The sequence below is a fragment of the Mya arenaria genome, chromosome 2 (genome assembly GCF_026914265.1).
Source record: "Mya arenaria isolate MELC-2E11 chromosome 2, ASM2691426v1".
Taxonomy (NCBI): Eukaryota; Metazoa; Mollusca; class Bivalvia; order Myida; family Myidae; genus Mya; species Mya arenaria.
In genome coordinates this window covers 20,884,616-20,911,087 of record NC_069123.1, presented here as the reverse complement: position 1 = coordinate 20,911,087, position 26,472 = coordinate 20,884,616, and the positions used below count along the sequence as shown (strand labels likewise).

The 26,472-nt window shown below is 34.6% G+C and overlaps 1 protein-coding gene and 1 long non-coding RNA gene across 5 annotated transcripts; one reads left to right on the top strand and one right to left on the bottom strand.

Moving 5' to 3' along the window:
- Nucleotides 1-2,134: 2,134 nt before the first annotated feature.
- Nucleotides 2,135-15,641, bottom strand: LOC128205886 (S-adenosylmethionine synthase-like). Of its 2 annotated transcripts, XM_052907936.1 has the most exons (9): nucleotides 15,461-15,641; nucleotides 12,040-12,240; nucleotides 11,659-11,771; nucleotides 8,548-8,691; nucleotides 8,107-8,325; nucleotides 7,434-7,454; nucleotides 5,150-5,332; nucleotides 4,611-4,744; nucleotides 2,135-4,097 (listed from the first exon to the last, which is right to left on the bottom strand). In XM_052907936.1, the coding sequence occupies exons 1-9, from the start codon at nucleotides 15,603-15,605 to the stop codon at nucleotides 3,995-3,997; spliced, it is 1,263 nt and encodes a 420-aa protein (XP_052763896.1). In that variant the 5' UTR covers nucleotides 15,606-15,641; the 3' UTR covers nucleotides 2,135-3,994. The 2 variants fall into 2 exon arrangements, with proteins under 2 accessions (XP_052763896.1, XP_052763905.1); XM_052907945.1 differs by lacking the exon at nucleotides 7,434-7,454.
- Nucleotides 15,642-15,938: 297 nt separating this feature from the next.
- LOC128218756 (uncharacterized) lies at nucleotides 15,939-25,749 on the top strand. Of its 3 annotated transcripts, none has more exons than XR_008258445.1 (6): nucleotides 15,939-16,044; nucleotides 17,580-17,659; nucleotides 18,260-18,385; nucleotides 18,513-18,637; nucleotides 21,054-21,166; nucleotides 22,430-25,749. It is a non-coding gene; the product is annotated as an uncharacterized LOC128218756 (long non-coding RNA). The 3 variants fall into 3 exon arrangements; XR_008258446.1 differs by having other exon boundaries at nucleotides 18,513-18,657; XR_008258448.1 differs by lacking the exon at nucleotides 15,939-16,044 and adding an exon at nucleotides 16,062-16,553.
- The last annotated feature ends 723 nt before the right edge of the window (nucleotides 25,750-26,472 follow it).

Genomic DNA, 26,472 nt, shown 5'->3' with positions numbered 1-26,472 from the left:
TATTAGTGTATGCATACAAGCCTTTTTCTAGCCACTCCACAGGTCAGATATTCAGACCCATTCCCAACTGCAAATTAATTTAAAATCATGCAGAATTTCCTATTTTATCAGGTTACCCCTGGACTTTCCATTCCAAATTAAGGATTATTCTATAAATATTCCCAAATAAAGGTCCAATTTTGTGTTCCCAAAATGTGTAGAAAAAGCCCTTGCATATTAAAAGGGCTATTTTTTTTTTATCTCTATCAAATCGACCATTTAAAATAGGCAATCCGGTTTCTTTACATAAATCTAACAGCATTAATCCATAATTATTTAGCTTCCCTTTATCTTTTGACCATCGTGTTAACGGTACATCAGTTATATAATTATTTCGTAACAACTCTGGCGACTACTATTTTCTGGTACAATATAAGATAATATAATCAGAAATACAGATCCTCATCTAAACCCAACGACACACTACTGATTTTTATACATAAAAAATCGTCATTACTCGTAAATATTAATGTTTCATTTGTAACATAAATGTTTCTCAAATAAACAATAATGCCCCCTGAAGACCGTTTACTATTTTGCTTATTTTCATGCCTATTTAAAACATAACATTCAAAATTGTCAATATATAAATCAGGAAAGTCATTAGTCCAGGTTTCCGTCAAAAGAATTATATCATTTGATTGAAAAATATTTATTAACTCAGTACAGTGTAAGTTATTCGTTCGTCTGCTAGTGAGACCCTGTACATTTAACAGCGTACATCTCAGCGTGGCCTTCTTGTCAGTACACTATGCCACAGTAAAGGTGTTATTCTTTATATAATCCAAGAAAATGCACGAGATTTCTTGTTTCATTATTTTCACATTATTATTTGAATATGCATTAATATGCATTCCTCTATAACAAGATAACAAGCAGAGTAAAATAAAGTCAGTTACTAGTCCTGTATGGTTTCGCACATTGAGAGAAGCAGACTACAACTAACTGCAATGATTATACGCCACCTTACAAACATCTACTCACTACATTTTGTGTGGAAACAAGTTTGAAAGTGTTAAAAAAGTCCAACAATCATGCATTTTTTGACAGGGTTACAACACACTGAGGTGCTCATTGGAATATTCAGGATTTACAAAATTCAATTCTCAAAGAATTGATTTATGTCAAAATTCAATATTTTTCTAATATAGCTTTCACATTTCAAAATACTTACTAGTTAGCACATCATGTCCTGATCAATATGAAGTATTTTGAAATGTGAAAGCTATATTAGAAAAATATTGAGTTATGACAATTCTTGGAGAATTTACTCATTCATAAAAGTTACTTTTAAATCATCATCATCATCAGCTATTTTAATATAAATTCTATAAGATTGTTAACATACTCAGTAAATAACTCAGGAAATACAGATTTGCATTTTGTACATGCCAGCAGTGGACATAAAAGCAAGTCTTGTGTAAGCATTTAGACAGGTTTCATTTGATCAAATATGATTATTTAATGTACAGCTAAGAATAAATTGTGTACACTACTCAACCTTTGAATATTTACTGTCATGTTTGTAAGATTGTGCTCCACAAGTTCATATCAGCATATATCAGTGGTCACTTTTACAGAAACAGAGATTGACACTTTGCAGCACTATACAGCTGGATTAATTCATTTTAAGTCCAAGATAACTAACATATATAAACTTGAACAATGAACTCCAGAACATTAACCAGTCAAAAATGGGTACATATAAATCATATTGGGACACCTCAGTTGAGGTAAAAGTGCAATATTTGATGTACAATTCTTACATAGATTCAAAAAGTTGTCCAGTACGTGACGATAAATTACACTGTCAGGGCCAGATTGCCCAGTATTTGAACTATTGTCAATCCATTTTTTTTTACAAATCTTGACAAGATGGCCCAGTATTTGAACTATTATCAATTTAGTTTGATTACAAATCTTGACAAGATGGCCCAGTATCGGGCTGGAGAGAGACAGACAAACTGACAAGGCTGCAACTGCATTATCTAAAACATATTTCAAAGTAACAATTCCATGAATAGTTTAGTACCTGGTTTCAATAATATAACAAGGAACTCCAATCAAGAACAAATCCATTAATAAAAAGAACAAATCACATTTACAAATTTTATTATCACCGACTTCAGTTGATCCCACAAACAGATTTACAGGGATTCTACAAATTGTTTAACAATTCAGTTAGATTGACGAGGCAAGCAGTCAGATTTCTTACACAATATTCATATAATATATGAAAAAATCTGCAATGACATCTCTCCGAATATTTATTTATACATACACCTTATATGAATTGCTTTATGCATATTTATGTAAAACTTAAAATGGTAACAGCTGGATATTCTTCAGAATTTATTTTTTTCATGAAGGTAATGAAACCATGATTACATAAAATGAGCAAAGAATGGATTAGGTATATTGCAATGGCTGGAACAAAATATGTACATATGTTTACATAAAATCATTTACTCATTGACAAAAACCATAACACGTTTAAAAGTAGATGGAAGTTTCATAATCGGGGTTTTCTCTCAATATCCAAACAAAAGCTGGCATTTAACATGCACCTTTTATCCAATGAATCACAAACACACAGATAATACAGGTGGATATGTAAAACAACATATAATAATAATAATAATAAAATGATACAGTTACCCCACATAAGGCATCAACCAACATTTCATACATGATCATAGTTAAAACATGGGCAATTTATCTAAATGTGTAAGAATATGTGTAAGTCGTAATTCAAATGAAATATAGTGACAATTACTAAAAGAAAGTTTCTGTAATACATAGTGCACAATTTCAACTACTATTAAAAATATAAATAATGACAATAAAATACATATCATCATCAACAAAAACAAATGCCAAGAATAATTGAAACAAGTCAAGACCACAAAATGGATGTTAATTTGAGCACATATGGGAGAACAGACCCGAGTGTTTATCAAAAGTGCCCTTTTCCAATTAATTTCTATAAACACAAGACAAATGCGCTAGGTGGCACACATTTGCACTAGATAAAGGGCAGAGCATTACATGAGCAAACTGAGGCCCGATTTGACAACTTAACATTTACTTCCATTTAATCATTTGATTATATAACTAAACTGCTTAAATTTGTAGCAGTTCCGTTAAATGATCATAATGATGTATAGATACATGTAACTTTTGCCATATGATCACACTGCTATATAAATATACATAATATATTTTAAACAACAACTATTTAGAATAAATACGAGATATTTCTCTTGTTGTCAAATCGGCAGTCAGTCTATCCCTCTAACTACTGTGGTCTGCAGGTGTTATCTCCCCCTGGACAGCAGGGTGGCCCGCTGGGGTCACGCCTTGGACCCCAGGGGCCGGGCTGCTGACATATACATTATTTCAGTAAAACCTACCAGCTGACCAGTACTTGGGTCTCAGCCGATGGGACAATGTGGACAGAGTTTACCTAAATGGACAATAATTGCTGACAGTGCATTTGCTGTCAACAGAACCCACAATCTCAGATGCCATATCAATTCCGAGATCAGCAGCGGTCAAGTCAACTGAGCTGAGGAATCCTTAACTAAACACATGAAAGAAATTAATGTATACCAACCAAGAACTATGGAATAAATAAATAATCCCTTGCTTTTTTTATCTGTTTTAAAAAGCAAAAGAAACAAAACAACACATTTTGAGAACATGATTTTAAGAACATGATTTCCATTACCTTTTTTGTCCTTCATTTACAGTAACAGACATGAACTAAATAAATTTGACTTGCAGAGTAGACTGGTGTTGCATGCCCCAGATCTCATGATTGACCATGAACCTATACTGTTCTCATGTTGACATCAGAATCTGGCTAGAACCGTCGTAGTTTTTCAGACAGAGCACCAAATACAGTAAGTTAACAATAAAACAGATCACAACAATGTTTGTTTGCACTGCAGAACTAAAGCTTGAGAGGTTTTGCCTGTTCCCAAGTGAACTCGGGGCGACCGAAATGTCCATAACAGGCAGTCTTCTGGTAGATAGGATTTTTCAAGTTCAGCTCCCTGAAGTCGAGAAATACAATTCAATTTTTGCTTTTGGCTCAAGGTTAACCCATAACATTTTATCACCTGAAAGCTTATTTAATCACCTAAATCACTTCAATGAACAGCGAGATAACCCAATTAAACAGAAATTATCAAGTGAATGACAGTCAAGAACAAATAGGTTTGAATAAAATTTAAACTCCTAATGTGATCAAACATTTTGATAGTTTGTAATATACTACACATCTCCAGTATGTCAGACTTAACATACAACCTTTAAACCAAGGGTCAAAATTTAAACACACTGAGAAGCTTAATAATTGTGAACTGGTTTTTGGAAAAACTCACATTATTGAGCTTGATACAATTTTGAAAAGCTGAATAATATTAATTGATTCTGGCTTGTTCATCTAAATTCTTAAAAATAGCGATGGTAAAAAGAAGTGGCTTGCTACAATTTTGATAAGCCAAATGGTCATGAAATCAATCCTTATTTTAGTGACATTTGTACATTTAAGCACCAGCACATACTTGACAATTCTGCCAGGTCGCAGGTCAAAGTTGTTTCTGACAATCTGCAGCAGATCCCGCTCTGACTTGGTCGAAGTTCCATAGCTGAGAACTGTGATAGACAGGGGCTGGGCAATACCAATGGCATACGACAACTGAAAACAACAAACAACATTTAATAGATGCACCACTACTAAAATTTATGGGGTATTGGTCATCATTGGATTAACAAAAAGGAAACAATGAACATTTTATATGCAATTTTTTTTTAAAGTCAATCTAAAATATTACCGTAGTTAAAGACATGTGAAGTTTATCGAGACCACAACATTGCAATCGAAGATAATTTTGAAGTATGTTATAACCATCAATGTTGAATGAATTGGTACAATTTGAACCGTGTTGCTTTATAGCACCATTTGTTTGTCAGTTGAACTGCAATAGCAATAGCAATAGCAATAGCTTATAGTAAAGATATTATTATTATTATTATTATTTATTATTTATTATAATAAATATAGCTCTTTTAATAGCTAACACAAAGTTTTGGCCCAACCTACCTGTACAAGAACCCGCCTGCAGAGGCCAGCCTTGACAAGGGACTTGGCCACCCAGCGGGCAGCGTAAGCAGCAGACCGGTCAACTTTCGTGTAGTCTTTACCAGAGAATGCTCCACCACCATGTGCCCCCCACCCTCCGTATGTGTCAACGATAATCTTACGGCCAGTCAAACCAGCATCACTCTGAAAATTGAATTACGACTTAAGATTGTTTCTATGTTTCTATGAGCCTCAATAGAATTTTGTCCTCTTGTGTTTCTACGTTGAACCATTCCAAGAAAAAGCCAGCTGGCTGTTGCATTAAATATCTGAAAACCTTTCAATATGAAGTCTAGCTGCTTTTTAATGAACAAGATTTTTTGACTTGCACATTCATGATTTGTCTTGGTGCAATATTCTGCCTTCTAAAGGCTGTTTCCAATTGCAAAAAAATCATCCATTTCTCTTGAAAGAAACATAATATTTTCCTGATTTGTGAACACAGATTCTGTGAAAAACAATGTATTTCTTGAAAAACAAACAATATATTGATAAGGCCCGCTCCAATATATTAGTGTATGCATACAAGCCTTTTTCTAGCCACTCCACAGGTCAGATATTCAGACCCATTCCCAACTGCAAATTAATTTAAAATCATGCAGAATTTCCTATTTTATCAGGTTACCCCTGGACTTTCCATTCCAAATTAAGGATTTTTCTATAAATATTCCCAAATAAAGGTCCAATTTTGTGTTCCCAAAATGTGTAGAAAAAGCCCTTGCATATTAAAAGGGCTATTTTTTTTTTTATCTCTATCAAATCGACCATTTAAAATAGGCAATCCGGTTTCTTTACATAAATCTAACAGCATTAATCCATAATTATTTAGCTTCCCTTTATCTTTTGACCATCGTGTTAACGGTACATCAGTCATATAATTATTTCGTAACAACTCTGGCGACTACTATTTTCTGGTACAATATAAGATAATATAAACAGAAATACAGATCCTTATCTAAACCCAACGACACACTACTGATTTTTATACATAAAAAATCGTCATTACTCGTAAATATTAATGTTTCATTTGTAACATAAATGTTTCTCAAATAAACAATAATGCCCCCTGAAGACCGTTTACTATTTTGCTTATTTTCATGCCTATTTAAACATAACATTCAAAATTGTCAATATATAAATCAGGAAAGTCATTAGTCCAGGTTTCCGTCAAAAGAATTATATCATTTGATTGAAAAATATTTATTAACTCAGTACAGTGTAACTTATTCGTTCGTCTGCTAGTGAGACCCTGTACATTTAACAGCGTACATCTCAGCGTGGCCTTCTTGTCAGTACACTATGCCACAGTAAAGGTGTTATTCTTTATATAATCCAAGAAAATGCACGAGATTTCTTGTTTCATTATTTTCACATTATTATTTGAATATGCATTAATATGCATTCCTCTATAACAAGATAACAAGCAGAGTAAAATAAAGTCAGTTACTAGTCCTGTATGGTTTCGCACATTGAGAGAAGCAGACTACAACTAACTGCAATGATTATACGCCACCTTACAAACATCTACTCACTACATTTTGTGTGGAAACAAGTTTGAAAGTGTTAAAAAAGTCCAACAATCATGCATTTTTTGACAGGGTTACAACACACTGAGGTGCTCATTGGAATATTCAGGATTTACAAAATTCAATTCTCAAAGAATTGATTTATGTCAAAATTCAATATTTTTCTAATATAGCTTTCACATTTCAAAATACTTACTAGTTAGCACATCATGTCCTGATCAATATGAAGTATTTTGAAATGTGAAAGCTATATTAGAAAAATATTGAGTTATGACAATTCTTGGAGAATTGAATTTTGTGAATCTTGCTAGTAAGGTTTTATATATTGAGTTATGACAATTCTTGGAGAATTGAATTTTGTGAATCTTGCTAGTAAGGTTTTATATCTTTTATTTGTAGAGCAATATTAATTGTCAGTATATATGTACTTTCTAGGTTTAATCAATTGAGCAAACCTCAAGTTTAAAGCAAAGTTAGAAGGCAACGCAGCAATGTGAAAGTATAAACTGAAATGGATGGAAATGGTTATTCATTCATTACACACAGCTTTAAAACTAAACATTCAGATTTAAAGAAGTGAATTAGGTCAGGCAAGATAATTTATAATTTCAGTGATATCAACATTACTGTATTGCCTTATATAGAAGCAATACAAAATATAGAACAGCAAGTAAAACCAGTGCTGAAACACAAGCCGTTATATTAAACTGCTTGCTTACCCGCAGGTGCTGATAGGTCTTCTATTTGACATAAAAAAGAACTTCATGGTTATGGACAGTCAAAATGCAGATTGTAAATACATGATACATCTTTCTAGCCTTTTAGAAAAGACAAAAACTTAACAATGTTTTCAGTATAAAAATGAAAAGTTCACTGTTTATCTTGCCTGACCTATCACATAGCTCTTCCCATTGCCCAAGGCCAGTTAGTTGACATAATTTCTCAACTTCAGCAAATAAATCTCAGTCCAGAGGAGATAACACAAATCAAAATTGGCACACACATGCCATAAGATTTGACAAATACCTTTCCCACGTTAATCTAGGTTCTGCCTCAAGATAAGGACATTGTAAGCAAACTGGTAACAACACAAAGGCCATAACAAGCTTCAAGCACTTAATCCTCAGATGTTTTAGGTCATACAACATGCTGAAAGTGATGTAATAAACACATGTGAGCGAACCAAGCAGAAATGGTTCTTGTCATTTATTTCTTATATTGTCAGTTTTTAGCATCATTTCAAATCCAGAACATTAAAGCCAGATTTATGGGCATTGCTATACAGGTGCATCTTGTCTCCGGCATCATGTGTTCAATGTTTCAGTTGTATATCTTGAACATTTTTTTATAGTTATGGCCTATAAAAAGCTTTGACAAAATGGGGTATTGTACCTGTGGTCCACCAATTATGAAGATACCGGAAGGTTGGATGTGGTACACGGTCTGTTCGTCAAGATACTTCTTGGGGATGACTGGCCCAACGACCTTCTCCATAACCTCCTTGCGTAGCTGCTCCACGGAGATGTCTGGACTGTGCTGGACCGAGATGACCACGGTGTGAACACGGATGGGCACACATGCTCCTTCCTCATACTTGTACTCAATAGTTACCTGTATGATATATAGTATTTGCTATCATTAATGTCAAAAAAGCCTTCACCTTAACCTCACTTTTGACATACCAATTCATGTTCTTGACCTGGACAAGGCACTTAAAACATATTTCAACAGAATTTCTGCATATTTCATATATTTACAACAACAATAATAAGTATTATTTTCCATAGAGCACCATAAGACTTTGCAGCCAACACAAACACCAGTAGTGGGTACCTGTGTTTTAGTGTCCGGTCGAGCCCAACCCATCTCTCCATTACGTCTGAGCTGTGCAATCTTGGCATTCAGTTGGTGTGATAGAACAACTGTCAGGGGCATACATTCCTCTGTCTCATCTGTGGCATAGCCAAACATTAAACCCTGCAAATAAGCATCACAGAAGTGGAATGTGGAGGCAATGAATCTCAAGTTAAGTATCTGAGGACATTCATTTCTTCAGACTGAATAGCAACCCCTATTATATACTAAATGTTTACAAGATGTACATTCTTTGTACTTCCTTGCTCTTGGTATCAGTACATTACTAGTCCGTCTTGAAAAGCAACCAGTAAAGTGATAAGAAATATTCAGATCTTTTATCTGGTTCTAGATCTTGACCGTATACTAATTACTTGACTCAGTTTTACCTCAAACACAACTCTTGATGCTCAACACAGTTATTTAACACAACATCTTAAGCATAATTAAAGAAAGCTATTTATACATGCTTTACGGTGGATTAGAGAGATTTATCAGAAAAATTAAAACAATATTTTAGCCCATTCTCAATTCCAAGTCAAACATCAGCGTGCCAGGGCTTGGACAAAAATTCAACCACATGACGCAGCGATTATTTTCTAAAATGCAAATTGGGAAAAGAGAGTCAAGATTGGGAAAAATACAAAATCAGAACCAAATAGCAAACATAATGGCAAATATACCTGTTTAAACCTTTTTATGCATACATTATGCTGTGAAAGAGCAAGTCTTGTTAAGATTTTGTTTATTTTCCAAGAAATTTATTTCTTTTTTTATTCATCAACATAATCTGCATTTATCAAATGGGGAAAATATGATTTTTTTTGGAGAAAACGGACACTTTTTCGCTAGGGAAACAGACTTTAAAAGGCAGTAAATTGCACCAAAAAAACAAGAGGCCCATGAGGGCCTATGCTCTACTGGCATGGCTCTTGTGGTCATTTTCAATCCAGAGCATGTATGTATGGGTAATAGGCAACAAACACATAGTTCACGTTTTGTGTTTGGGTTAGCCGAAAACGTTGCACGTTCAACATCTGAGGACAGAAAGTGTTGTAAGCAGATTAGTTGCATGAACTATTTAAATATGTGCCAAGTAAAGGTCATCTGAGGAAAAATATATATTTGCTTTCAAAACTGTACTCATGGTCAAAATTTCATTTCATTAGTTTTAAAAATAAAAAAGTTGGTCAAAAGGTCAAAGTCAAGGTCATCCAAAGACAACATTGTTGCTCGTTTGCAAAACTGTACGCATGGTCCAAATTTCATTGCTGTTGCTTTAAAAATAAAAAAGTAGGTCGAAAGGGGTGGGGCCAGCTTTAGCATGAAGGTATGAGCCTTGTGGTTTGAAACAAGAAGATTTTGAAAATATTTCTTAAATAAGTCTCTTAGAAACTTGTGACGGGGCAGTGCCTGTTTTGACCCCAGGGGCATAATTTGAACAACCATGGTAGCGGACCACTAAATTATGCCTTATTCAAAATAGAAAGGGTCTGCATAGCTGGTTCAGACAAAAAGATTTTCAAACATTCCTGATTTAAGTAGACCAAACCTGTGAACCCCGGGGGATGGCCAGTAATGACCCCAGGGGCATAATTTGAACAAACATTCACAAGCAATTGTGTTTAGATGGATGCGCAAACACATAAAAAGATTTTCAAACATTTCCCAAATTAAGTATACCAAACCTGTGAACCTGGGGGCGTGGACAGTAATGACCCCAGGGGCATAATTTAAACAAACATTCACAACCAATTGTGTTTAGATGGATGTGCGAACGAACAAAAAGATTTTCAAACATTTCCCAAAATAAGTACACCAAACCTGTGAATCAGGGGGCGTGGCCAGAAATAACCCCAGGCTGAGGGGCATACTTTGAACAAACATTCACAACCAATTGTGTGGCCAATAGAGCTTAAAATGGCCTTTCAACAAGAACAAGGGAGAGTTATTCACAAAATCAACTGCAGAACCAAGAAGCAAGTTTTCTCCCTTTAATCCTAGACTTGACTTTACATGTAAACTTGGTTAAAAATAGACTTCGCTCATGTATACTTGGCTAAAAATAGACGTAGCATTTTTTTAATACTTTCAAGGCTCATCATCTAGGCATGAATTGGGCGGATCTGGCTGGTTTTAAAAAGGAACCGAGCTCTGATGGATATCTAAATATTGTACAAGTTTCATCGAGATACTATAAAAACTGAAGACTGTATCGTGTTCACAAGCAATTGTTTACAGACGCACGCACGGACGCACATACGACGTACACATTACCATTGCATAAGCTCTTCTGGCCTTTGGCCAGTAGAGCTAAAAAACACTGTGACGTTAGGATCGCATACAATTTGGCGCTTTACTGAAAAACTTCAAATGCTGTCATTTAAAATCTCTTTTAAGAATAATAAGAATAAAAGAAAAAGAAAAATTGTTTGTTTCAGTGGAGGATCACAATTTATTTCATCTCATGAACACCAAAAGTTAATATTTTTGTGGCTATAGCTTTTGGTGCTCACTCAATGAAATATATTACAATCTTACATTGAAAGGACAGATATCTGTTATTGTTTAATGCTTTGGACTGGCTTATAGACATTTATCAGTGAAATAAAAATGTTATTACACTGTTTCTAACAAACAAAAATTGTTTGGCTTAATACATCACTGGTGAAAAATAGCCTTTTGCACTTAAGTCTGTGAAAAATTGAGCGATTTAACACTGAAACAAACAAGTATCCTACATTTTTTAAGTCAGCAACTCTTATTTTGAAACCATACATAATGAATTGACCATCATAAAATAAAACTTATACTCAATGCATTCCTCACTTTTCTGAATTTTTTTGTACAAAATACAGTTTATGCAATCTCATTCATAATCTGATTATGACATCATAAATGAAAATATGCTTCTATGCAGATTTACTGGCTTCATTAAACTTCACTGAATTTATTTTTATTATTCAAGCATTCCTTAAGCTTATAAATAAACAATGATATGCAAGTCAACTGTTACTAAAACTTCCTGTCCTAAGAAAATGGGGAGAGTCCAAAATCCATTTAATGTATTGTTAGGTCATGGTTACCTACCTGGTCTCCGGCTCCAACATCATCTTCATCTCTCTGTAAGTGAACCCCCTGGGCTATGTCCGGACTCTGCTCTTCAAGTGCAATGAGAACATTGCATGTCTTGTAGTCAAAACCTGCAATTTAAAATTTGTATGTATAATTTTTAAAAGATGTTTGTATTCACAAATTTCATAAAAGGATACTAAATATATCTACTTATTACTTAAGAAAGCTATATTTAAGAGTGACAAACAGCATTCAGATATATGATGGCAACATGTACAGCAATCTAACGCTGTACAACATTGAAAACCTGTTAAAGCCATATGTGAAAGAATTTGAACAAAAGATGTTTTCAGTCCGTTAAAAACTCATATTTCAGTGTAATGTTACAAGTACTACCTTTAGAAGAGTCATCATATCCAATCTGTTTAACAGTGTTTCTGATGACCGATTGGTAGTCAATCTTTGCCTTGGATGTGATTTCCCCACAGCATAGGATCATTCCCGTCTTGGAGACGGTCTCACACGCCACTTTGGCTTCTGGGTCTTGACGCAAGTGGGCATCTAGGATGGCGTCGCTTACCTGGTCACATATTTTGTCTGAAATAGATCATCAACATTAATGTACAAAAATGACATAACATTTAAATCATTGTCAGGAATCAGTTCCAGTTTGACCATAGTCCACTCAAGTTACTGATATCGATAGTACAAGCAATTTTGACAATACCTTAATTGTAGTTTTATTCTTGTTAAATAACCTGTAATCCTTTACTATGCTTATATTATTTGTACCGGTATGTTTAAAGTAAATGAGTTACTGTTCAGTATTTAACTTGCTTTAGGCCATATTGTTAACAATAACAATTGAACACTGAAGAAGTCAAGACAAAAAAAATACAGTGAGTTAAAAAAAACTTTTAAATGTTTTTGTGTATATAAATACCTGCAGTGCAGCAGTTACTTCAATCTAATAAATATTATAACAATAAAAATAATATTTATATTCATAGAACTCATTTCAACCTTAACAAGCTTCCAAACAAAATACTCAACTGCATGTAAATGAAAGCCTGGGCTTGTAAAATCATTTAAGGGCCAGTAAAGTTCCAGTGCTACAGGCGACAGGGCTTCTACTTTTATTGTTTACTATCATTACAAAACTGCATGGACCTAAGCCTAGTAAGGCCTATGAATTTAATTATTCCATAGGCCCAGAAAGATTGTGCTTCAAAAATTCGCAGTCAGCAAAAAGAACAACCGTCTTGACAAAGGCATTTTTTTTTGTTACTGTCAGCTCTCAGAATATGAAACTTTATTGGAATGTAGGATTTTCATTGAGCATTCTTATTTTGTGCAAATTGTGGTGTATTCTCATTTTAATATTTAATAAGAAAGACCGTTGATAGAAAGCATCAAAGGGCACCATGAATTAGTTTGTAATGTTAACAAATTCATATGGAAGTGAATGACAAACAAAATATGAATGTGTTTTTAAAATATTCTGTTTTCAGATTCAATTAAATACCAAGTGACTGTCTTATCCTGCGATACTGCTGTTTTAAAATACAATAAGCCACGGCTCCAGCTTTTCTAAATAAGCCATAAAGGCAGTTATCAGCTAATGCCTTGGCCACAACTGTCACGGCTCTTCTCAATAATAGATCCGGGCATATTATCAGTGATGGTTGGTTCCGGCCAAAGCAGTCTTGACCTTTATTTTCAAGTCTACCCGGCAGTTATCGGTTTGAAGTCATGGCATATTAATAGATTGTCCTGGTAAAAATCTTATTCAGACGCGCCACATTTTAAAGCTGATCATATATGCAATATTATTTCTTCATAATACAAAAGGAAACATTATTTGGACATATTTTTTTGCTGTTTATATGGACTTAAAGAATCTTTTGTACGTTGGCAGATTTTTTTTACATTGTTGATATGGCAAATCATTCACGTACAAATTGTTTAGTATCAAAAGTGGGTAGTTGTTCCGATCAGGATTCCAGGTTAAAGCATATAGCGTCTATAAAATATCATAAAAACAAGAAATATTACCAGATAATGTTATTTTACATTAGTTCCGTACACAAAAAAATAAATATCCAACTTATAATTATGAGTTTGACGGCTTTTCTTCATTTCATTCTGTCAAAACATAACGATATATACATGAAGGGCACCTGCAAGGCTTCAAGGCACAGTTTTAAATCGCTTGGAACATTTCGGCCATGGCCGAATTGTTACGATTGTATTAACGAGGTCTATCTCGAAGCTTTGTCGGAGGAGGCCGAGTTATTACGATTGTATCAATTGTTCCCCTTGTATGTATGTATTTCTTTAGACCTTGCGATCAAGGATAACCCGTGAAAGTGCAAGCACTTATTTCCAACGGGGTCCTTTGTTTTTGCTGAAGGGACAGCACGCTGAAGAGACAGTGGTGGGATACAAGGAAGTCCGGGTGCGAGACCCTAGCTCTTTTTCGAAGAGACCCCTTGGTTCTTTTACGTGCTCGGTGTAAAGCACCGATACACGGGGTACAACTTTCCTGGGTTAAACCAGTACTGAGTACACCACTTTTCCAAGCACTACCCTTTAAATGCCAAGCGCCAGGCAAGGGAGCTACTTGTACCAACTTTTAACGTCTTTTGGTATGACGCGGCCAGGGATCGAACCCACGACCTCCCGCTCCGTAGGCGGACGCTTATCCACTAGGCCACGGAGACGGCATAATTGTTATCTGTCAGTCATATTTTGTATTATTGGAAAGGTAAACAACTTGTTTTAATGCATTAAATGCTTGTTTAGTGCTAAATAGCATTTCACTTACATGGTAAAATATGAATATAACTCTTTTTGATCAATTTCAACCATAGAATACTTCACTTTAAACGATTTCAATATTTTTAAAACACCCCTGGTTTTTGCACGGGTGCAGGACGAAGTGAACCATTTCACAAGTGAACCAGTTCCTAAGTGTACCATTTCAGGACCGAGTGAACCACATATGTATTATATAGTGGCTATTGTGTGATGGCACACTGTCTGAAAGGTGATAATAACTAGTAATTATCGCCATTTGAATGCAAGACTCAAGAGTAATTACCAATTAATAAGGCCAATTAAAATTAAAGTACAATTATCCATTAATTACACCCACACTTATTTGTTTTTGGGACATGATTGAGGTGTAAATAACAAACATAGATAATTTTTTGAACATATATGAAATAAAATTCAACAAAGTAGGATGTATTGATAATATATTCATTATAAGGATTAAATAAAAAGGTATTTTGTTTTTCTTTTTTCTTTTCCTTTTTTCAAAACATTGTTATATCAAAATACATAATTTTAATAAATAAACACTTTGATATGATTAACAATGTATTCATATTATCTATTAAATCATTTATACTCAGGAAAATAAACTCTGAAACATAACATTACATTAAGAGAATATTCCCTATATAACATATAGATGGTTCACTTCGTCTCACTGAGTGGTTCACTTGGGAAGTGGTTCACTTCGTCCTACATTCTTTTTGCACTAACCCGTTTAGACGTTAGGGATTGGAAGAATCCCGTATAACACGTCTATTATTTTAGACTACACTATTTAAATGATCTCCTTTCAAAATGACAATGGTGATTTGCAAATAATTAGTATAGCATTGACCAATTATAATATAATGCCTTTTGCAAACGGATTATTCATCAAATGTATCATATGATCCACTCAAGACATAAACATAAAATTATTCAAAGAAATTGGAACATAAACAAACCCACGTGACACTTTTGAAACACGAAAAAGTACCTGGGTGTCCCTCTCCGACCGATTCAGAAGTAAATAAGAATGTGCCTATGTCGTCTTGACTGCATTCTTCTGCATAATGATGGTGAATCTCTTTATAATGTTGATGATGCTCTCCAGCTTCGCCATTTACAGTGTTTTCCGACATATTTGATATGTTGTCACTCTGCCTTTAGTATTGGAAAAGAGATAGATTGAAAGAAATCGGCGCTTTTTATAATGGTATTATTCACGTGACTTCCAGTGATGTTTTCAATTGGTCTAAAAGTAGAACGATGGTAGGAGAGTTTAATTATGAAACAGGGGGAATAGATGTAGTGGGTATTTTGGTGTGTAGTTGCAAGCCAACTCGTATTTCGTCTAGAGTTTTCTTTTTCATTGTGTTAAAATGTTGTTGAAAAGATAAAGAAAGCGCATTTCTACTGATATAGACAATAACCCATTCTGAAATATACCGTACAATTGACTGATCCGGAAGTAATCTGGGTCAAACTGAAAGTAGAAAATGTCCACTTCTACGAGTTGGAGTTGGGCGATATTCGCATGCGGATCTGGCGCGCTAGGAGTTGTCTCTTACTTTGGGATAGGTAGCATGTACTACCAAATAATACATTGTATAGATAGCAGAGACGTTATTGACCCATTTCAATTCTACGCAATACAGTATGGTACTGTAGTGTAGTGTCGGTCACTGTGGCTCGAAGTTTTACATTTGTACTGTATTAATATTTATTAATTATATAATATAAAAATGCGGTACTGGTAGCTGTAAGACATCATATAAAGCTTCAAATACTAGATCTCTTTTATATACAGTTATATGTGTTTTAGAAAATCCAGCCCGTGTTGTCTCTGTGTTTTGCCGGTACTAGTCGGTAAATAGACGTGTTATACGGGATTCTTCCAATCCCCAACGTGAAGGATTTGCCATATCAAAAATCGTAAAAAAAATCTGTCAACGTACAATTATTTGGACTATGCCGGTACCAGCTGTTCTTATCCATGCTGCTGGTGTACACGTTGACGTCAGCAATTGCTTGTGCATTTCGTGCTTTGTGGAGGTTCAGTAAACCCTTTCCTTTGCAAAACAATGATGGTAAAATTCTGGATTTGTGGATATTTTATTCTATAAGATTAATTTGTGTATGAATAATTCAATTAAAACCCCAAATCTTTTAACATAACAATTTGTTAGGTATACAACAACTGCCAGTAAAAGCCCAAATGATTTCATCTTATATTATGTTTACAGTACATGTCTGACATTTCATTCATATTATCAGAATGCTACTCTTCGTTTTGGTACGCCAGATTCCACCCATTTTGGGCAGTATTCTGGATGCCAAGGTTTAAGAAAACTGGATGCCACTTATAAATAAAGACTAAATTGACCAGGAACTAACATTTGCTACATATATATGTAAATATTTAAGTAATATCTGATAATATTGAAGTAGCAAATATAAGTCAATATAATTTATTTATGAACAATGTTTATTGCAATCATGGACTAATTGACAGTGAAATCACATCTGTTAAAAGAAGAAGAAAAAATTGAAGGAATACATGGCATATAATTAAATGATATTGCTTCTATTTCCTGGCTCTTTTGGTGTAAATGATGTTGCATTCTTAATCTTAATGTATCTAAGGGACACAATTCTTTATATACTACAGCATATTTCTCTATTGTAGTTATTCATACTGAATACTATGTTTCCTATATAGCTATGCCTGTAGTACTGTATTTCACTTGATGCTTGGGTATGAATGAATGAACATGTAACTCCATTTGAGATCTTATGAATCTAACCCATTCCACAGGTTGTTGTAAGAACTAAACCAACAACGCAACAAATATGGTGCATAAAAAATCAAAATGCATGCTCTGTATGTTAGAGCGTACAAAAACCAAGCAATATTGGGACGTTTTATTTCATATTAATACTGGTATTCAAGTTTAAGATTAGGTGGTATTGTTGAATCCTGTGAAAAAATACAGCAGGATTCTGGATTACAAGGGTACTGGGAGTAGGATTAAATACTTGTTATTGGTCCCAGTTTAAATTCATAAAAGGTGGTACATGTACAAATTGGTTCTTCTCATTATCTCATGTTTTAGACCACCATGAAAGGGAAGAATACCATGATACTAAACAACACAGTGCTAGAGAGAGCCTTCAAAGGATAACACAAGAAAAGGTACTGTTTCCTGAATGCCTCGAGATGGATAGTTTATTAATATATTGAGGATGTAAGTTGTAACACCCTCCCATGTTGCCTACTGCATACTCAGCTTACAATTTCATGTCGAATCCTACAAAATGTATACTTTAATGAATTTCAGTTTCTTCATACAGCATACAAGACTTCCGGTGAATAAAACCTGTTTAATACTGTGTGTCAAAAATTGAAGTTTCAGCATCCTAATCCAGTATTGATTAAAGAACAATACAATTTTTGGTAGAAATCCATAATTTTAAAGATTTCACCAACATCAAATTAATAACTAAACAACACCAACTGCGGGGGTGAGTAGACTTGTGGTATAGGTGTCCGCCATTCATCCAAAATGTTGTGAGTTATGGGTACTTTCTCATGGCCTTAAAAATGGAAATCTGTACTGGTTTCTACAAAGAGCCAATACCAAAGATTGTTTTTAACTTTCGTCATTAACAATGTTTAATGAAATGAGTATAAACTTTTCAAGAAGTGTTTTTTATAATTGGTTAATTTTAGTTTGAAAATCGATATGTTTTTAAAGTCGATATGTAAATTTTCATATTTCAACTGATTCTACAGGCAGAAGAGTACCGGGAGCTGATACTGGAACCGCTGGAATAGGCATGCCTGGAGAAACAAGAGAAACACCTGAGACATGTGCTGGAGCCTTTGTTCTTCACAGGCAAGGGGGAGTTGCTTGGAGGGGTATGTTAAGCTTATATTGTAAGGGAAGTTCCTGGGGTAGATATATGTAGACAGGATGTGAATTGAATAATAGAAGCTGGCTATAAATTGGAATAGCTGTGTAGTACCCTTTCTTTCTTTTTCCTAGGACGAAAGACTAGAGACCAGTAGAGATGACAAAAGTGTAAACAAAGAGGCCAGGAAAGTACGGTAAGACGGTTTCCAGCTCACGTACAAGAACACATACCAGCACAGCCAACCAGGAGAAAGAGGGTAACATACCCATCAGATGGGTAATTTTTTTCGAAGAATCATGGGGAATGTTGGAAGTCTTCTATTTGCAGAGTAAGAAGGGCTGTACTACTTGCCCTGGCGTCTGTGTCGGGTCCAGTTCAAGTTTTAGGCTTAGTAGGCATTTTTGCTTTTACTGTTCATTCAATCCTTTCACACTTCACACACTTGTTCAGGACCATAACGAAATTGTATTTCATATCATTCTAAATACAAATTATGGCCCCTGATTGACTTGGGAATGTAGGTTAAAGTTTTAGGGCACATTATATGAGGTTAAAGTTTTAGAGCAAGTTGCACTTTTCACTAATAACAACTATACCCTTCATTCTGTTCACTTCATACTTCACACAATTGTTTGCGGCCATCATACAATCAGTTACATAACTCCATGTTATTCTAAAGAAATTATGGCCCTTGATTGACTAAGAAAGTTTGGTTAAAGTTTTATGGCAACTTGGCATTTTTACTTTAAATTCCAATACTGTTCATTCACTGGACATCACACAGTTTTTCAAGGCCATCACACTATAATGTTTTCTTGACTCCATATTGTTCTAAATACAATTTATGGCCCTTGATCAACTTTAAAGTTTGGTTAAAGTTTTAGGGCAAGTTGGGATTTTTACTTATAAATCCTCTACCCTTCTTCACACTAACGGCCATTATGCAATTAGGTTACATAACTCCATGTTAACCTGAATACAAATTATAGCCCTTGATCAAGTTAGGTTAGGTTAATTTTACAGGTTTTAACTCAGTTCTTAGATAATATTTGTTCAAGAGACTTCATACTTTACACAGTTGTTCAAGGCCATCATGCCATTTGGTTACATAACCCCATATTATCCTAAACACAAGTTTTGGCCCTTAATCGAGATTGAAAGTTTGGTTAAAAATTAAGGGCAACTTGAGGTTTTAATTTAGATCTTAAATAATGTTCATTCAATGGAATTAATTCTTCACACAGTAATTGTTGTTCACGGCCATCACACAGGTTACATACAAATTATGGCCCTTGATTGCTTTTTTTTCTACTTTTTTTCTTGATTGCTTTTTGTTTTTCTTCATGCATTTTTGATAGGCACATATATCATATTCGAGCATGCAACGACAGCTTTTGTTACATTTACACTTGGAAAAATGTATACTTTTTGGAAATGGGAACATAGCTTCATAATGGCCAAAAACAGCTTGAAAAAGCCTTGTTTTATGAAATATATAAAACAATGCCCTGAATAATGTCATAAATAATGATGGAATGGTTTACTTTATTAATACAAAGTTTGGACTTGAATGGATTATTTGAATCAACATGTTTTCACTTTGCTTTTTACTTTTGAGTAATGATTTGAGCATGAAATAGAATAACATTCAGAACTACATCTATTACTTGTACCATATTGGAAAGTGTTTTCTTGTTCTTGTTAATGTACTTATTCTCATACCAGAAAGGTTACCAGTAGGCAGAGCTCTTAGGTACAATAAAGCTACTCCATTAATGATTGCACGGTATCTTGACAATATGGTACAAAGGAGTACACTTGTTCAGTATGATTTCAATGACCCTCCTAGTGGCTTCAGTAGCTTTTTTGTACATATTCTAAATTAAATCCGATAAGCTGTCTGAAAAGAATATTTTTGCCTTTCATTGAGCTTACATAAAATATTTGTTATATACAATAAAGTTGTGAAGATACAGTTATACTGCTTGAGAAAAACAACCCTTGAATGTTCATGTCCACTTGCAGTGATCGTCTTTTTCCTTGTGGTGATATCTTAACCAATGGAAATTTTGCAATTCAGTAAAAATCACAATGAAATTAAATGTTAAATGTCTGATCTGATGTCATCCTATATGATATGCAGGTTAATTTACTCCTTTATCAATTAAATGTTTGACCTCCTTGAAACTAAGGTGAGTGTCACTGCTCTTTTGAAATATTTGATGACATTATATGTGACACATTTTGTTTATTCTATGATTAGCAACTTTTAAATAAGATTGGTTTTTTAACTTTCCCATTTGTCGTGTTTGTTTTTCATGCTCATTTTGCTGTTGTTCTATCAATCATGTTCAAATAAGTTATAAATTACATATGTTACTGTAGTACATATAATTCTTATTTTGAGACATTTCATGTGTATATTAAATGATATTTTGGAATTGTTTGTGTGTGTGTGTGTAATTTTCATGGATTTACATGATTTTTAGCTTGTAATTGAGGTATTGTCATGATCATCTCTTCTGTAGTCATCATGCAAAATCTTTCTGTCCAGGTTGTTGTTATCCAGAACTGTAAATAAAGCCTATAACCCAAAACTGTATCAATGTTTATTTACAAAAGAGAAGTAATTAACAGTTTTCAATATTGACATACCATTTATCAATTGTCAGGTAATTGTGTTACCAGAGGACCAGAGGTGGGTGAGGATGTCGTCATGGTGACGGTGCATACACTGCGGGATGAAAGGCGAGCACGCAGGTTCCACCTAGATACCACCATGCAGGTGATGATTACAAAACTGTTGATGCACTGCTGCATTTATCTCTCATGAAATGTGTCAATGAACACTAGACATAATCAATGTAGCAAAAAACAAGTATGTTTAAGCTACAGTTTGGTTATGATTCCAATGGTGACTACTACATCTTTTTTTCTTTATTGCAAAAAGGCGTTGTATAGGTATTACCTTTGGCGAGCTTGATGGTATCAGCTGAACCTCATGCAAACAATAACAAAGGTATTTATCATCTAAACATGATAAAACATGGTGACAGGGTTCTTGGGCAATTTCTATGTGGATCAAGTTTGTTTGATCTTTGATAAATCACCTTAATACCACTTGAGATACTGTATGCTCCTTTTACATTTAAAACAGAAATAATGAAACTTCTGTTAAGTGTGTACAACCATGCGAACAGAATTGCATAGTGCGAAGTTCTTCATGCATGTTTTGTCTGTATAGGGTTAGAAACATATGAGTTATGGTTCTATATTTTATGAAAAAAACTTGAAATTTGTCTACCAACAGCCAATATGTTATTCAGGAATGTACCAATTTTGCCATACTAATTCCAAATCCTTAAAGCTAAAAAAATGTCAAAAACTTTTGACTTCATCATCGCATTATACCTCACTTGTTTTAATAATCCCTAAACCCACCAGAGCTCACCATATCATGTGGGTTATTTAAATTGTCCCAAAGAAAGGCCTTCAAACTGCCAAGCACATTAACAGCACTCCAACCACCTGGGTACTAAACACTCCACCAGCTTTTATGGAATGCTTCATAGGGCATACATGTATCGCAAAAATTAACCTTTCATTTTTAGTTCCACTATTCAAGAAAAAAGAATGCTATACTACCCACCCTTGTGTCAGCGTTGGCATCATACTTTGGTTAAGGTTTTGCCTGAAAACACCTTTAAGTCATTATCTCTGCAAATACATCATGTATTGCATTGAAACTTTAGACATGTGTTCCCTAACTATCTGACCTACTTAACTAATGAAGTTTGATAGCACTATTTTGAATGAAATGCAAATATAATGGGCGTTTAGTATTTGACTTGGAAATTCTGGTTAAGGTTTTTCTGGTCATTGGTGGTTTTAAACAAACTGATTGATGCCATTTAAGCTGAATAAGATTGCCCAAATTTCTTGTAATATTTGAATCCTATTGGAGCACATTAGACCCTGTTCACATGTGTATGTCTATATCTGTTGCTATGCATTGAGGGGTTACATGTTGCATGTCTGTTTTTCTCAGGTGCTGTTTGACTACATGACCACTCTGGGTTACAACCCCCATAACTACACACTGGCCTGGTCGTATCCAAGACAAACACTCCCTGACGAACCGGATGTCACTCTAAGCCAGCTCCAGTTTGGTTGTCGCACCTTGCTGTTTGTTCAGGAGAGGGAGCTCATGTGACAGTTATGTGATCAGTGAAACTGTCTGTACATGAGCTCATGTGACAGTCATGTGATCAGTGAAACTGTCTGTTCAGCAGAGGGAGCTCATGTGACAGTCATGTGATCAGTGAAACTGTCTTTACTTGAGCTCATGTGACAGTCATGTGATCAGTAAAAGTGTCTGTTCAGCAGAGGGAGCTCATGTGACAGTCATGTGATCAGTGAAACTGTCTGTACATGAGTTCATGTGACAGTCATGTGATCAGTGAAAGTGTCTGTACATGAGTTCATGTGACAGTCATGTGATCAGTGAAACTGTCTGTACATGAGTTCATGTGACAGTCATGTGATCAGTGAAACTGTCTGTACATGAGTTCATGTGACAGTCATGTGATCAGTGAAACTGTCTGTACATGAGTTCATGTGACAGTCATGTGATCAGTGAAAGTGTCTGTACAGCGGAGGGAGCTCATGCGACAGTCATGTGATCAGTGAAACTGTCTTTACTTGAGCTCATGCACCAGCCACCCAAGTTTTTGAAATAGTACCAGAGCACATAGCATGTATAATTTAAGTCACATGGGTTGTTGGTGAAGTAACTGTTTTGTACCATGTAGTCATTACAAGTTTATTTATCCGCATGCTAGTAATCACATGATTAAGCTTCACCTACTTTTTACCATTCAGATATGGGAGTTCATGTATAGGCGAAAACAATGAAAATACTTTCCAACATGGTACAATGAAAATAAATGACCTTCTCATGTAAATTTCTGCTGGTCTGAATGTGTCATGTTGTTGGAATTTTAAGCATAAATCTATATGTCCTGTCTCTTGTAGCATTTGCCTGCACAAACACTTTCTGTTGGGAACAATGATTCCTATCTTGACTTTAGACCACACCAAATTGATGTTTCATTTCTCAGATTTACAACACCTATTATTAAGAAAATGCAAAAACAAAATTTACAAAAAATCTTAAAAAGGACCAAAACCAGATTTCTTGTGAAGTCATGTTGCATCTTACAATGCAAGAACATGTTATTTGATGTGTCTGTGACAACTTCTGGGAAACAACAAAATTTAAAAATGATTACTTTGTGGCATTATTTTGTAAACTTACATGAGAGAATGAAGTTTTAATGTTCAGAATTATCATTCTAAATATTTATTTTGTGGGAAAACAACAAAATGAATTTTGTTTTTGTTTTTATGCCCCCAAAAGAGGGCATCATAAAATTGAACTGTCTGTCCAACTGACACATGAACTAGACATTATAAGGCTCAATAGAACCAAAGATCATGCAGGTCTTTAAGATATCTTGAATTGACTGGTTTTATATTCATATACAGAAGGTAACATTGGTTTTTATCGAGAATTAAAGGAATACACTATGCATCCATATTTACTCAGCAAAAAAAGTCATGCGACTAGGTATACGAGGTGCAGTCAAAAAGTTCCCGGACTGCCTTTGTACTTTTGACATTTTTGGGATTTGAAAAAATAAAATTACATCAAATTAAAGCTGAAACTATATTCTACATGACTAAACATATATTAACTTTTAATCACACATAAAACAATCATTTTTTACATAGCAAATAAACATAACTCACTCTGTACGGATCACTTCGTACGGAAATGACGTACTGTTGACGTTCACTAATGAAATTACGTCAATGTAGGCGCTTGTATGCTAGTCAATGTGTTTCAAAGCATATTGCCCTTGAAATTCAATACATTTTCTGTGCCAATCTACCCACTTATTAAAAATGTCTGCATACCACCCCTTTTTGCAATTGCTTACCGCCGACCTGACGCCACTTTTCATTTCTTCTGCTGATTCAATTCTGCCACCTCGTAAGTTGGCCTTTAATCTTGGAAATACACAGTAGTCCAAAGGCGCTAGGTTGACACTTTAAGTCGGATAATGCAGTCTTTCATACCCGAAAAATCTAATGTTAGTAGCGCGTCTTGATGAAAGATCAAATTTCGCAGTACGGACGTTTATTTCTCAATGATCGTGAGATGTCTCTGCACGTCTCAAATGTCACAAACATATGTTAACTCAATGTGAACCCAATTCATATCATAAAAAAGCCTGGAATCAATTATAAATAAATAATTGTCAAGATGTTGTGTATATTCCCATGGCTAAATCCGACACATCAGCTATTTCGTCGATCGATTTCCGCCGATGTACCGAAATGACACGCTGCATTTTGTCAAAACTGCCACTATCCTGTTCCATTATTGTCAGTTATGTCATCACCTGGAAATGCTTGTGCCAATCCAATATGAATGTCCGGGAACATTTAGGTAAACTATCTACCAGATTTATAAATTTCCATGCATCCTTTGGTGTCATTCCTGCACTCGCAGAGTAGTTCATGACTGTCCGTTGCTCTGTTCGCACGGATGACGTTGACATTTCTTCACCGGCGATATCTTCCATTGCTTCAGACAATGCATACTAATTCAATAATTTTTAAGTGATGATGTTTGTTTTGGACGTGTGTTTAGAAATGACGTTAGTGAGACGTCATGTAAATTTACATGATAAAACGGCGCCAAAATATTGCATATGTAGCGTTTTTAAGAGTGAAAACAATTTCGTAATCGGTAATAATATTCAAGGTGATCCGTAGCGTAGGTTATATACTACAATGAACATATTTTTCTATCAAAATATGGATGCTATGTAAATAATTCTGCTTACAAAATGTAAACATGTTAGGATTTATGTGTGACAAGTATCGTCATAGTCAGACGTCAAAAGTGTGCAATATATAACCAGTCCGGGAACTTTTTGACTGCACCTCATATAAGGGCATATAATTTAGAATGTATTGGAAAATATTTTAATGAAATACATAATATGAAATAATAAATCGAGGACAATCGTTTATTACAAATTTTAATAAAGTTTATGGCAGTGAACAAATCATTTTATCGATTTGATCAGTATAGGGGTCAGGGTGTAAAAGACACAGTACAGCTTGTTTCAGCATATAACCGTTTTGTATGACCAACTACTGGAATGAAATAAACAGTCGCAAAATCAACAAAAACAATGTAAAAAAATAAAAAGTAAATAACATAAACAGAACATCACATGACTACAAAGCCTTATATTAATTTTTTCTTGCTAATAAAGGCATATACTTTCTCTTTTTAAATGTTAATAATGTGTATGTCCCCCAAAATTGTCCCTGCATTCAATCATTCTGGCTCTTGATGAATAAACGAGTTTTTAGCTCGACTATTCGAAGAATAAGGAAAGCTATACTACTCACCCAAGCGTCGGCGTCGCCCCTTGGTTAAGGTTTTGCATGCAAGCACACATAGGTTAATATCTCAGCAACTACTTGAGGTATTGCATTGAGACTTTATACAATGGTACTCAACCATCCAACCTACTTAATTTACCAAGTTTGATAACTCTACTTTGCATTTAATGCCAATAATAGGCCTTTATAATTTGACTAAGAAATTCTGGTTTAGGTTTTGCGTGCAAGCACACATAGGTTAATATCTCAGCAACTGCTTGAGGTATTGCATTGAGACTTGATACAATGGTACTCAACCATCCAACCTACTTAATTTACCAAGTTAGATAACTCTACTTTGCATTTAATGCAAATAATTGCCCTTTATTATTCGACTCAGAAATTCTGGTTAAGATTTTGCATGTAAGCACACATAGGTTAATATCTCTGACAGCAACTACTGGATGAAATGCATTGGGACTATATAAAATGGTACTCAACCATCCAATCTTCTTAAATAACCAAGTAAGATAACTCTAGTTTGCATTAAATTCAAATAATGGCCCCTTTTTTATTCAACATAGAAATTCTGGTTAAGGTTTTGCATGTAACCACTTTTAAGTCAAT

Excerpts from the sequence above, each read along its gene's own strand:
- LOC128205886 (XM_052907936.1), bottom strand. The coding sequence starts at position 15,605 with ATGTCGGAAAACACTGTAAATGGCGAAGCTGGAGAGCATCATCAACAT. Across the intron at positions 8,326-8,547 it reads GACCGGACACTAAAACACAG|GTAACTATTGAGTACAAGTA; the intron begins GTACCCACTACT and ends TATATCATACAG. Across the intron at positions 4,098-4,610 it reads CGACCTGGCAGAATTGTCAA|GGAGCTGAACTTGAAAAATC; the intron begins GTATGTGCTGGT and ends TCTCGACTTCAG.